General features: G+C 46.7%; 1 protein-coding gene across 2 annotated transcripts in view; it reads right to left on the bottom strand.

The window, feature by feature from the left end:
- CAB39 (calcium binding protein 39) overlaps positions 1–14,526 on the bottom strand; it is an 83,312-nt gene that overhangs the window by 7,873 nt on the left and 60,913 nt on the right. For both annotated transcript variants that reach the window (XM_037524196.2, XM_054700145.1), the window contains 3 exons: positions 13,688–13,806; positions 7,508–7,676; positions 1,112–1,171 (listed from right to left, as the gene is read on the bottom strand). In XM_037524196.2, the coding sequence (XP_037380093.2) occupies positions 1,112–1,171; positions 7,508–7,676; positions 13,688–13,806 (348 nt within the window). The remainder of the gene's footprint in view (positions 1–1,111; positions 1,172–7,507; positions 7,677–13,687; positions 13,807–14,526) is intronic.

Genomic DNA, 14,526 nt, shown 5'->3' with positions numbered 1-14,526 from the left:
GTGGCCCAGGGCGGGGGGACTTGAATCCAGACTCCAGGCACCTGGGCCAAAGCTCTCACTTCTGACTCTGATCACAAGGCACCGACAAGACAGTGCTGACCTTTTATACCTACAGACATGCAGAAACACATCTGTACCCAAACACACAAGGGCAGAAATAAAAATAAATGACCAGCAATGTTCAAGTCACATGAGGCTGTTTCTGAAGGACTGACTGTGCGCTCAGCACTTCGTGGTGATGTTATTGGGGATGGACAAGAAACTCAGGCAGCAAGGACAGAACATTTAGAAGCACAGGCTTTACCTCCAAGAACCTTACAAGTTAGTCTGACAGCAAAGTAAGCAACAGAGTATTAATACCTAGGATTGCAAGAAGTCAAGTGACTAGTAGTGGAAGTTGCCTAAGCCACATCTAGGGATTCTAAGTGGGCTGTTATTAACATGGCTTCTCTAGGAGCATCTATCAGGCCTTGGACAATGAGGGAGTTACAGGAGCACTGGGCGGTGGAGAGCAGGGCAGTGCAGGGGGACTGCAACCCAGGCCACTGGGAGGACCAGGGACCAACCTTCAGGCAGGGCACCGGAGGCGTGGAGAGACTAAGCACTTGTTTCCAGAAGCCTGGAAGGGACCTCTCGCTGGCCTAGTCCAGTGTTGCCATTTACAGTGAGGCCCAGAGGCCAGCAGGCAGGACTGCACACAGGCAGCAGGGGGCAGGGGCTGGAGCTGCTGCCTAAGGCTGCTCGCTCCGCTCCTCCCACCAGCACCGCCTCCTTCCCTGGTGAGCAGCAGGGGTGGAGGAAAACCTGAGCACGTGAGAATCCTCCCGCATCTTCTCTGTACCTTATTAGCCAGCAGCAGGGAGCTGGGAGCTTTATTCCCACCTTCTAAAGCCAGAAAAGGTGAGAAGGGCAATGCGCCAAGCAAAAGACTACCTTTTTGTTTCTGACCAAGTAACAGTCTAGACTGTGTTTCAGTAGAGAATTAAAGTACATTTAAACACATTACTTATGAACAATAAATATTCTGGTATAGGATCCAATTTAAATCTTTCATTTCCAATAACAAAACTCACACAATTTGCTATTTTAAAACAGTATTTCATATACTTACTCTATCATAATGTTGTTCCAAAAATTCTGCACTGAGCAATTTATGTCTTGTAAGTAAATCCTAGAAAAAGAAAAATACAATTTTTACAACTGTTTTGCATTCAAGTTCTTTTAGAAAAAAGAATCCAAAGCTTCCCAAGATATTTTACCTGATAAAAACTGTTGCTAAAAATTGCTATACTTAAAAATTATGAGTAGGAACTGTATCAAAAACACTGATTCTCTATGAGAGCAATAAAATCATTAATAATTTGAAATTGTGATTTTAATGATTCTGATTAGTCACAGGTCTCTAGCTCTTAGAAGGAAGAACTGAAACACAAACACGAAGGCAATGGAAATACAAATTCCAAGAAAGGGAATAAAGATGTCAAGTGAAACGAAAGTAACAGTTGTGGTAAAATGTCAACTACACTGCCGGTGAAGAAAGAAGAAACTGTTATTTGAAGTACTGGAGAGTCCATGCGCTGTCCCCTAAATTCAATTACATTCAGGTTCATTAATGGTGTGACCTTTTTTCAAAGGCAGAAACTTTTTAAAAAGCCCCACCATATTATAAAGGCTGGCTAAGCACCAGAATAATGCTACAAAAATGTGGCATCAGTAGAGCTTAAGCTGCACCCTAAGGATTCCCTGGAAACAAGAATCATTCAGAAAACACCTACTATGTGCCAGGTAAGTTTTAGCTGCTGGAGTCACCAGACAAACAGACGCGGTCCTCTTCCAAGGACCCGGGAGTCAGCACCGGACTCATCTTGGTCTCACAAGGCGGGAGTGCGAATCGGAACATGTCACAGCAGGAATGGCCAGTCAATATCTGGCAAATTTATGAATAAAATTCCCTAGAGCTGCCTACTACAGAGGTTAGTGCCAACAACTCAGCCTCCAAGCCAGCTCTCCAGATCTTATTTTCTTTGCTGTTTGTTTGAAAGTTTACCTAGGGTGCAGTGAACTAATGTTTCCTTGTGTATGCCCAAGTGCAAAACTGGTCCTGGGAACCGTCCGAAGGAACCTCCCGAGGCCCACAGACGTGGGAAGCGACCCACGCTGATTCCTTGTGGCGATCTGGGTCCCTGCGAGAATCGGCAAGAACTCTCCTAACACCCATTCAGATCTCCTGGGGCTTCCCACAGGCGCCCCTCGAGCATCACCGGCACGGGGACTCTCCTGCCTGGCTGCCAGCACGAGAGCCTGCTCGGGGCCAGGGCAGGACTCCTTGGGCTCACCTGACTAAGCTCCCTTAAAAAAGAGATTCATTGATGCTAGACTATAAATTCTATAAATATATAAGGGCCGAGGCTATTCCTACCAAGCTTCGGCTCTCCAACCCCCATTCGGAGCCGGCACAAAGCAAGAACCTAACATTTAATAAGTGAGTGAATGAGCCAACAGGATCAGGGAGTGTGTCTGGGAAGACATCACATCGTGTAATTTTCAAAGTATGCTTTCAGAGGCTTCGAACTGCACCCCAAAGATTGACAGGTGTTCAAACTGCTGGGTAGGGGAAAGACCCTTGGGAATTGAACAGCAGGATCAGAGAGGCGTCAGCTGAGTCCTCTGGGGAACCTGGGAAGAGGCTCTCTGGCGCTTCCACCAGGGGAAGGACACTTGGGGAAGGAGGAGGCAGCTGCCGAGATTGATGATGTTAGCGTACGGCCCGGGGTTCAGACGCCGGGAGAGAGGAGCAAGGGACGTTAAGGGGCCTGTCAAGCACGGCTGTTGAAAAGCACACCCCACCTTCTAACTACCACACTTATGTGGTTGCCCCCGGGCAGGCTCTTCAAGGACAAGAACAGAGCTGGAAGCCAAGCAGGCACTAAGGCACACGAAGGAACTGAATGAGCAAATCAAGGGACTCATTTCAGGACCCACGGAGACTGGCTGCCAATTCTACCTTTTCTGTGGCTGAAATGACCTGGAGACCCACATGAGGAAGTGCAGGAAAGGAGGAAGCCAGTGCTCACTGCTTTGTCCTCACCCGAGAGAACCCCAAAGGAGCAGCGTCTCTGAGACCACAGCTCCCCACTGTGCGTCCCTGGGCTCAGGGACAGGTGGAGTAAAAGTCTGCTTGAGAAGCAAAGCTTTTCAACACACCGTGTGGCAGACTCGTGCGGAAGGTTTGAGAAGGGCGACCATTTACCCTAGAGGGCGCGTCTCAAGAGCGAAAGGCTCAGAGTTGGGCCATACACAAAATGGGGGACCTCCAACATCTCCCCACCTAGGGGAGAGTCTTCGTTATTACCTGGTTTAAAGAGACCAGGAAACTCAGCAAACCGCTGCCAAGGAGGAAGCAGGTCTCGATGGCCTTGGAGAGGCTGGAGAAACCTGCTGAAGCAGGCTGGGCACAGGGCAGGACACAAGCCCTTTGCTAAGAAGGCCCTGCCAGGGTTGCACGGAAGAGCTGACATTAGTAGAAAAGTTGCAGTTAATGACTAAGCACAGCACTGAGAAAAAGCTAACGCTAACTTGTAAAAGAGGTGGGGACTTGGGCTGAGCCCCCATCTATAGAGACATGAGAACCGGGGCTAGAACCAAGCGCTTTGGAGAGCTCAAACTAGGGAGGGGGCAGAAACCAAGAGATGAAGGGGCAAGGGCACAGTCGGAGCTGGCTGGCAAGCGCAGGGTTGCAGGGCCAGCAGCATGGCCGGGACACCAGGCAGCGGGGGGAGAAGGGCAGGACTTCCGATTTCCTGCCTGTCTAAATTCCAGTCCACTCAAAGCCCCAGTGCAATGTGGGGACGGGTAATCACCTGAAAGTCCAACAGTCAACAGCCAAATTTTGGGGTGTGCTGACCTTGAAAAATTTCCTAAACGTTAGGTAAGTTTGGGCCCCAAAGACAGGCCTGGACTCCCAGAAGGGGAGCTGCTCACCAGGGGCTGATTTCCACAGGGCCCCGGCAAGTCATCGTCCAGTTTCTAGCCTGATGCTTGACCATGGCCAAGGACAAGAAATTCAGTTCTTCCAGCTGTGTGGCTCTCACCGCTGGAGCCCCAAGAGTGAGTTAGAAAGTTCTTCCTATGCTCAAGTAAAAACCTATGCCCAGATTACTTCCAGAAACTGGCAGTCAACAGAAATAGGTTTAATCCACATCCGACAGGACCCACTTTGAACGCAAGGAATGCATTCATGGCAAGTCCCTACTGAGTCTTCTCGAGTTCCTGATGAATACGTCCAGCTCCTTTAACTAACACTTCTTGAAAGACAGGCTGAGTCCCTCACCATCTACGTCTACGCACCTCTCACAGTGCAGCGCCCGGAAGGGAACACATGCACACACCGCTACCTGGCGAGCGCACGGTGAGGCCAGGCCATCCACAGCTCCTGAGGTCACAGGACATGTCCACAAGGCTTGGGGGTGTCATACTGTTTAGTTTTTTACTGGATGAGTTCAGAATTTTGTTTTCTCAGAGTAGTTCAAATTCTGGCTTCCCCATTTTCTGTCTGACTTCACTTGACATCTCTAGGTTTTAGTTCTCTTATTTATAAAGGAGGTAATACTACTACTGTCAAAGGGTTATCTGAGTCACTGACACTTAGTAGCTATTAGTACTATTACTGTTATACCTTATTCCCACAGCCCCTATTTATAGAGTCGGGGCCACTAGGGGCAGACCTTGGGTATCTGCATTTTATTTCATTTGGTTTCATTCTGGCCTCTGGATCTTTATAAAGCCTGTTGCTGTCTGCTGCCTTGCCCTTCGTGGCTATCACTGACACATCAGATAAGTAGGCCTGAGCATTCTTTTCTTAAGTCATCCATTTAACTGGATCCAGCGGGGACAGCGCCCAGAAGGAGACCCGCTAGAACGCTCTCAGGGTGATGGCAATCTGTGTTCCAGCACCTTATGGAGATGGTGTGGTATCTGTTGTGAATCACTGCACCAAAACCCCATCTGGCATCAATCTCTTCATTGTGGCCATTAGAACAGGTCTGTGTGATTATCCACACAAGGCCGCTCCTCGCTGCCATCATGAACAAGCCTAACAGCTGCCGCCTACTACACGCACTGGGGGATGCTGCGACCTGACTCGCTAGACTGGGCACTGCTCCAGTAGCACGTGCTCAGTCCCCGATCCATTGGCACCTACAACTGGTAATACTCTCAATCTGTGGGTATATGCTTCCTTTTTAAAATGCTCAGATATCACCTCTCTCTTTGGAAATATTTTCTACAACCTTACATAGCTATAATATCAAGCTCCAAGATCCACCAGCCTTTCTGGAGAATCTACCTTCTTTTACTCTGGGAAATTGGAGATAAATTTGTTGGCCTTTGGATCCCGCCTGCCCTATCGCCTTAATTCCTAAAACCAAAACCAAAACAGCAAAAACTAACCGACATTTGGCCAGCTGCTTGCCCACCTCGGTGCCTGCTTTGGATGTCTAGAGCAGACAGCCTTTCTCTCCTTGTAGTGCCCAGACCTGTCCAGGGTTATGGGGGCGTCGTGCTGGCTTCAGCTTCCTGTACAGAGGGCATTTTCTGGGGAGGTAGCTCTGGTTGCAACCGCCTCTCCAAGGAGAGCACGAACCACACACCTAGCCTCCTCCCTACTGTAAGAATACTCTCTGCAAAAAGGACCCCAGGAGAGTGGGGGGAGCAGGGGCAGCCCTCCCTGCTCCCGGCAGCACAGCTGCCGGTCCTTCTGGCTCTGACTGGGGTTGTGTATGTGGTCTTGGTTTGCGGCTCCACTTTATTTTGTTTCTTGGGGAGCCCTCTGTTCAGAGGCTCTGTAACTAGCTCTCCTCTTTCTGTGTGACAAGGAGCAGCTCGTACACAGAACTGAGTTGGCTTCTCGATGCTTTCTCACAGCTGATCCTTCAGAGTCCTGTGCTGTTTATGAGTGTCCCTTCTTTAGGGGGACTCCCTGTTGGCTCTGCCTAACCTCTCCCTCTCTGCCTACCACGACCTGACAGGGCGCTTTACCCAGAGAGATTCCAACCCCACCCTTTCCTCTTGGTGACAATTAACTTCAAGAAGCCATGCTAAGCGAGATGGCCTGATCAGCAAGGGCAACGAAGACCATCAGACATGTCCAGGAGCATGGCATCCACGTTGGGTGCTCTGGCTGCACCCCCTTTTTCTCCCTCACCCCCTGCTCCCAGGGCTGCGCCCAGCTTGCGGCTTGCTCTCTCCTGACACACAGTGCTGCTGTCCCTCCCCTATTCATGGGTCTGCTCTCCCGCATGGGACCCAGGCCCCTTCACTGCACACGAAGGGATCACGAGCCCCAGCCCCAGGTGTGCTGTTTCCTAAGACCCCGGATTGAGCAGTCTGGGCTAGAATCTCAAGTTATTTCACTTGGGTTTTTGTAAACGGGCAAATAACTACCTGAGGTCTTAAGCCGAGGCTTCTGATACCTTCTCTAATGGTTTCAGGAAAGTAACTCCACGGGCACCTCTCACAGTATTGTCTCCTCCTCACTCAACACAAAACCCTAAAGGCCAGTCTCATTCTATTTTAAGGCTGTTCATTCGCTCTGAGACACATATTTTACTCAGAGACTGAAGTGTGAGGAATTCTTGTAACCATAAAGCTGAACCCCCACTAGAAACGTGGCTGCTTCTCACTGTGAGAAAGGACATCTCCAGGTTAGTTTATAAAGCTCTGTTTACACTGAAAGACCAAATGTTCACTCATGTGGCCCGACACTGCATGAGGGAGGCGGCGCAGAGGCTGCTCTCCTGCGGGAAAGGAGACAGACAGCTGCATGTGTACACTTCAGCAGCAGAGAACCTTGCGACTCAAAAAGGTGCAAGTTCTACAGTGTCACGTGTATTTAATTTATAGAAAAACGCAACAGGTGTACTTAAGGTAAGTGGCGAGGGAGGGTAATGATGTGAATAGTGCAGGTGACCCCCCAGGCCCCGCATGTAATACTCCAGTTCTGGCGTGACGAGACGGGAAAGGCAGGACCCTTGTTCTTCATGCCTGTCTGCAACGTGGAAATCTGACCTGCATGTGGTTCTAGTATTTAAAAGATTGTATATTATAAAATTGACCATGGCCCTGAAAAGCAGCCAACCACTTCATCTGGTGCTTAACCAAAGAAACTGTTGCAGCAGTTACTACACAGGAGAACAACCTGGTTTTAGAGATACTGTACATGTAGATACTGTGCCTTGATGGGTAATTTAACAAAAATGTGCACTTGGGACCATATAGGACCTCCACCTTTTAGACAGACTTCAGAATTTGCATTTTTCATCCTTTTAAAAGCTCTACTTTTAAAAGGCTCTACTGCGAATATCTAGATCCACCCCCCCAACACGCTTATAAAACACATCTCCTCTCTTCCCACTAGAGGGCAGTCGTTCATAAACTTAGAGGGCAGAGACTAGGAAGCGCACATCTCCTAATTTGACCTGTGGGTATGTTTAGAGGTCTAGTTTGTTACCTTGAACGTGGCAAATGCATCTGAAGCTATGTCAAATGTTGACATTTCGACATATCTGAAGAAGTCATAAAACTGTTCTGACCACAAAATGATTTTTGCAAGTGGTTCATGTCTGATGCACTCTCTTAACATTATCCCACAATTTAGAGCTATTTCTGGAGATTCATACCTGCAAAAAGAAAAACATACATGATTATTCTTTTAAAACTCTAACACTGGGGCCTCCCCGTTGGCACAGTGGTTGAGCACTGGGTTGCGAAGCTGCCCGCAGCCTCTGCAGCGCCGGTTCGATCCCCAGCTGCTCCCCGGCCACCGGAGGAGGGTCCCACATGGCTTCCTGCCGCCCGCTGCTCCCCTCAGCAGTGTACTTCAGTCCTTCTGCCTGCTCTGCTCCCCGCTCTGGCTCTGGTGAATCCTCTCACCCTCCCGCGCTTCTGACTATACCCAGTGCTTGTATAAATAAATAATAAATAAATCTTTAAAAAAAAAAAAAAGGAAATTAAGCAGCTGAAAATATTAAAAAAAAAAAAAAAACAAAAAACAACAACATTCTAACACCAAGCTCTTCAAAATTTTAATAAGTTTCAGATGGGCCCAAGCAACTGTAGGCGGTGACTGAGGTGTCGCTCAGAGAAGAGCATGTGCTTCAACCCACAGAAGACTAACAGCCCTGGGTGTGATCACGCAAATGCAAGGCATTATTTAATAGCTGGGAAGGATGGTTAGGGTCAAAAGGGATTCGTTTTACCTGTGGCACTGTCAAGACTTCAGAAAAACTGAAAGTGAAATCAAAAAACAACAGGAAGCAAAAGGCTTCCCAAATTCACAGTTATCAACACAGACTTCCACACAGAACATGTATACTGTGTTGCTTCCGTTCAATTTCCCAAACAGTGCTTTCAGCCTCCTGGCAACACGCAAGCCCCACAAAGTTGAAAGCCAGGTCTTAGGAATTTCACAAGAACCTGGAGCCTCTCTCAGTGGTCACTGGGGCTCTAGCAGCCTCCCCCCACACCTCAGTGGTGTAGGCTTCTCCCTCCTGCTATGCACGCAGCTTCTGGGACTGTACTCCACCTTCCTGCTCCAGCACAGGCTCTCGTCCTCCACTTCCTCTCAAGCTGTCTGCTCCAGCTCAACGCCTTCTCCACTCCCACTCTCCTCTAGAGTTTCCCAACATTCTACCAGCAAAGGCAAGTGCCCACAGTATCTCGCTCCTTAAAGAAAGAAAACAAACAACTCTCCCAGTTCTCCTTCCCGGCCTCTGGCCGCGGGTGATGCCCACACACGCCCAGCAGCCTTCCAGATGGGCCCAGGGCTACTCGGGAAGGAGAGTTAGGCACTTTCTGCTGCCTCTGAGTAAACTTGGCCAGAAGCTACCATACACACAACCTGTCAAAAATCAAATCTCATCTCCCTCCACAAAAAAGCTCCCTCCTCATCTTCCTTGTTTCTGTAATCCAGCATCACTGCTGTCCGAGACCTCGGCCTGAGTGGGTCTAACGGAGCTCCTGTCCCGGGGAAAGGGCCTAAGTCTGGGCGGCCCTTGGCGGCGGCTACTCGCACGTGTGGTTACTGAGCACCTGAATGTTGGCGAATGGGACTGAAGGGCTGAATTAAAAAGTGATTTAATTTAAACTAATTTAAATAACAACATGCCATTTGAAGGTACTGTTCGACAGCAGACCTCAACCTTCCCTCTCTTCATCTAGTCCCGACTTCCCTTCTTCAGTGTCATCAGTTCTTTGTAATGCTTCGTGGGGGTGGCCTGGTCTCCTCTGCTTACCGTCCCCACCGCTGTGACTCTGCTCCTGGAGAACCGCAGGTGCCTCTAGTCAGCACCTTTGTTCATGCTCAGTCTCAACCAATCTACCCAGTACACAAGAGTATCAACGGCCCCTCTGGCTTAGGAGTTTAAGATGATCTCTTCGTGCTCATCAGATAAACTTTAATTAATACAATGCATCTCCCACTCTGTCATAAAAGTCTCATACCTGAGAGAACAGTATACAGTAAAAAGGCCCCCACAAGAAGTGCTAGAGATGACACGGAGAAATAAGCCTGTCACGTTGCTGGTGGAAATGTAAATGGGTGTGGCCATTATGGAAGGCCACCTGGATTTACCTTAAGAAAGTAAAAATGGAATACCATATGACTCAGCCATTCCACTTTTGGCATCGATCAAAGACTACAACCATAAAGTCAAAAAATCACAGGCTCCGCAGGGTTTATGGCAGCATTATCTACAACAGCCAGGGGATGGGCGCAACCTGAGTGCCAACAGCAGAGGACGGGATGAGGTCTACCCATACAGTGGAATACCACTCAGCCATAAAGACAGACAAAACGCTGCCTTATACAGCAAGATGAAAGGAGTTTGAGGGAATTATGTGCAGTGAAGCAAGTCAGGATGACAAAGACAAACACGAGACATTTATACAGCAGATAAACTGACAAAAAAAGCAAGATGCTTATAAAAACCAATGAACACCAATAACTGAAGTGAGGCTTTTGTGGGGGCGGCAGATGGGAAATGGGGGGGCGGGATGGACATGGATAGGAAAGACCCAAGGGATAAGGGGTGGTGGTGGGGAAAGAACAAGACAAAGCCCGAAGCCGTTCTGACCAGCTCCATACTCCTCGCTGCTGCCAATCAGTGCTCACGCCTTCCCACGAAACTACTATTCTTTCCTCGTGTGTGTGCACATTCCACATCACCTGGAATTTCATTCGTAAGTCCCCTCTCCTTTAGCAACAGGGGATGGACGCGACCTCTGCCTTATTGACCCGAACCCACATCCTGTCCCCGACACCCTGCCCCATCACTGTTACTAGCATTACCCTGTCACCCCACTAGCTCGTCCCAGATCCTCGTCAACATTAGAACTACATTCCCGTGTCACTTCTGATGTGGCAGCTAGAATGCTGATTGGCTCTTTGGTGATTAAAATGTCTGCTCACAAAACAGCTGATCATATAATTCATCTTCACTGATCTTTAATAAGCAGGAGGCTTGAAAGGCAGGGCAGGATGGTTTGGTACAAGCTAGGCAGGTTTTAGTGGTGGTTTGTCTTGTTGAGCTTGTCTTAAATGATTAAGCCACAAATCAGTGCTGTAGTACAAGGCAAACAGTTATGCTGTTTGACCTGTTAGCACTAGAGCAGAGAGCACCTTAACATTTAAATCATCAGTGAAAAACCTATGGCCTCCAGATGGAGTCTAGAAACAATGTTATTTCTGATGAATACTATTATTGGCAGCAAAACTCCCCCAAATGTCTAACATCCAAGCACTTATGGCCTGAACAGATAAACACATTGTGTTTGTAAAAATAAGCTAAACTAATTAAGCAACAAAAGTACAAAAATCTTAGAAGGTAGGTAGTTCACAAAAGGTAGGGCTCCTAGAAGAAATTGTTGTTTCCAAGTCTGCGGCAGGAATCGGGACAAAATGAGCAAGGGACCTCGTGTGTCTTAAAGCAAGGATGCCACCCAACACAGGTGAGGGTCTTGCCGCAAGGACACAGGAGCCAACCTGAATGAGCTCCCCATGCCCAAGGTGGCCAGTGTAGACATAAGAATTTGGATATAAAGACTACAATGAATTGAGACACATCAGATATATTTTAAGGAACCCCAAGACTTGAGTTCATAATGACGCTGAAAAAAGTAACAAGTCAGAGAAAGACAAATACTGATGGTGTTACTTATATATGGAACATAGAAAAACCAAACAAAGGGTCAAAGTAAAACCTTCAAAGTAACTCTTGAAAGCTGACCGCAGATTGTGGCCTTGGGGTGGGGGAGAGGAAAGAGAATGTGGGGTTGAAGGGAGAGCGCAATGGGCTCTGGGGGAGGACTAGAGGTACTTGGTGGTGGGAGGGGGATGGTGGCCAGCATGAGGAGGAGAGCCTAGGCTGGCAAAACCCTGGCAAGGATATGGAACAATGGTATTTCAACAACAATAAATAAGTTAAAAAACAAAAACAACGACAAACGTATTGCTCATGTAAAGGTATGGTGAGGGCACCAGCTGATTATACTAGACAATGGTAAAGTGAAAAACAATCAAGCGTTTATCTTGTCTCTCCAATACAGACTGTATGTATTTGGGTTAACTCAGTCATTGATAATGGGGGAAAAACCCAACGCATAGAAAAGGAGTAACAGTAAATCACCATTTTGAGACTAAGCTTTGATCCTCTATGGATACTAAAATTAGAAGGCCAAGAAAAAGGTCAATGAAAAACTATTTTATGATAAAAAAACAGTTTACACCTGGACCCACTGACTAATCTGAACAGAACCAGAAGTGGGAAGCCAGGACCGCCCAGCAGGAAGCACCCAGCACCATCCATGGAGAATTCTCGCTCTGCTGAATCAGAATCTAATCAACTCTCTGGACCCAATAACCTAGTGAAACAAACGGCGTCTACATAACCCTGAGCATAAAACCCCAGGGATGCAGATCCAAGACACGTGGTTCTTCTTCAGAATAAATGACCCAGGTAACAAATGGCACACTGCAAAAAGAGGGTAGGAATTATCATAAGTTAGAAGAGACCTAAGAGTCTTATCAACGAAATTCAGTCTGGGGACTAAATTCAGTTAAGTAAACTGAAAAATAACCGTTTTGTGATGAAAATCAAGGAAATATGAACACTGACGAGGCATTAGGAAATGGTAGCTTTCTAAGCCATAATGTGATTATGTTAAAAAACAAAACAAAATCGTGTTATGTATCAAGCACCAGAGCGGTTCGTTGCGGTGGTGCGACAGGTGAGGAGGCTCAAGAGAAGGCGAGGGTGACAGATGCTGGTACCGAGCCTGGGTGAGGGGTAGGAAAAAATCTGCTACATTATTCCTTGCAGTTCTATGTTGTATATTCTCCTTGCTTCTCCACCTCTCCTCCCTAGCTGAAGATTCTTCTCTGGTCAGCTCAGATGACAATTTTAAACTTTCCTTAAATTGTATCTCCAAGTCTTACTTGACACAGAATTTAATGAGGTTCTTCTCATTTGGCTCCGCTAAATGAAAATGTTAATCAGGTTTTAACTAACTTAAGGATTAATAACCATTGCTTTCTACAGAAAAGGAAATAGTGGCTTTAAAAGTACACAGGGGCATCTGGAAACTGCTCTAAGACACCAAAATTTCAGCATACTCACTACATGTTTACACATGCAACTCCAAGTTGATACAACAAAAATCAGATGCCAAAGTTCTGTATGGCAACATCTGAAGAAACAACACATAGTAATAGAAAGAAGGAAATAAAATGCTGGCATCCAGCACACGCACTGACTCAGGCTTTGTCTAAACAAGTCTGAACTTGAGGGAAGTGTTAAACCACAGAGATATGAATCAGAGTGAGGCAAGCTATAAAGGCAGAAGAGCAAGCTGATTCACACCCACAGTCATGCCAGTAAAACGCCTGCCTGCCGATTGAAGGGAACACTAGCAATGCGGGGACAGACAGACGCACCCGGAGCCAGAGCTGGCACACAGCTCTGGGCTCAGACAATGGGAGGTGCTTTGCCAACCAGGGAGGCTCAGTGACAAGAGAGAAGGACTTTATTTTCAAAGTTTTATTTTTAGCATTTTGTTGGTTTTGTTTGTCACACATAAATGCCTGCTTAGTTCAACAGTAATTCCAGGAGGATGCACTGAGCATATCCAAATTCAGAGGGTTAAGTGAGTGGACACGCAGGCAAAAAGTAAAGGTTTCTACCTTGCAAACATACACTTTCTTTACTGGGCCGAGTTCGGCAACGCAGCATCCGGCTCCTTTTGCTAGGCAGCACGTGCTGCCTCACACTGCATCTATGTCCAGAGAAGGTGTCTTTGAGGGGACAACCAGTAATTAAATTCTTAGAGAAGAGAAATGAGACCACAGATGAAGTACTTGAAGTAATTTTTTTCTTTCTAGTACTATGTCTGTGTTGTTTCTTCAGAGGGTGCCACAGGTGATTTGTTAACTTAAAGGCTCCCAATCCACCTAGCTTTACATCCATGGGCATTTTCAAACTCAGTTTGGGTCGCAGGCTGGCTTCACGCAGGAGGAGTGCTCAAGGCCTGTGGAAACTAAGCTGACCCGACTGCTGCATTTACCATTGTGGTCTTGCCCCAGACCATCTTCCCTTGTTTTCAACTTAGCAGGTGAATGTTATCACATTATACGTACCCTTTCAATAACATGAACAAAATATTCTGTTGGGTGCAGATGTATTCCACAGTAGGAGTTCTTGTACCAATTTGTCTTCTGAGAATATTGTTGAAAATTTGAGCCACGTCTTTCTTGCCCTATTAGAAATACATTATTAATACATTTACCTGAATTATTATATAAAAATGTCCACCCACCCTCCCAAATAAACTTAAATCAAGGCATCTGATATTTATAACTAAATAGTTGACTTAAAAATGTTCAGACATTCTTCCTTTAGTTCATCTACAATTACTTTATCATCTGTAATTCCAAATCTCGTTGCTTTAATGTGATACTATCTTTAACATGAACAAAGTGAAATCATACTACATTAATTTTAACCATGTCTGACTCTCAAAATCATGCTGACTCACACATGCAAAGAATGAAACCTTGCTCTAGGCTTGCAGTGTTCAGGAATCTGATCTCCCCGCCCCCAAGAAAGAAGCAGCTTCAAATAGGATGCTCCTGTTATAAACAATACATATATTTTCCTTTACAGTGGTGGGAGGAGAAACTGTACTCTGCCAGTACAATAAAAAAGAAGGAATTGTGTAAGAAGCTGAACTTGAACGGCAAGTAAACACATCCCCCCATTAAGCGAGGTCTACCTTGGGAAGACTTCACACAGATTAATAATGAAGGCTCAAGTTTCACATAAAGCAGGAGCTTGGACGAGAACTTCTCTACCCCTGTACTTTACTCAGCAAAGCAGATGGACATTGCTGAAGACTTAATAATCAGAAAACTACAAACACACAAAAAAAAAAAAAAAAAATGGAGAAGTGGACTCCAAGAGATATTTCAGTACGGTC

The sequence above is a fragment of the Talpa occidentalis genome, unplaced genomic scaffold (assembly GCF_014898055.3).
Source record: "Talpa occidentalis isolate TD23 unplaced genomic scaffold, MPIMG_talOcc4v2.1 talOcc4.3, whole genome shotgun sequence".
NCBI classification, from domain to species: domain Eukaryota; kingdom Metazoa; phylum Chordata; class Mammalia; order Eulipotyphla; family Talpidae; genus Talpa; species Talpa occidentalis.
Note: the sequence above shows the minus strand (reverse complement) of the source record. Positions and strands in the feature narration are given on the sequence as shown.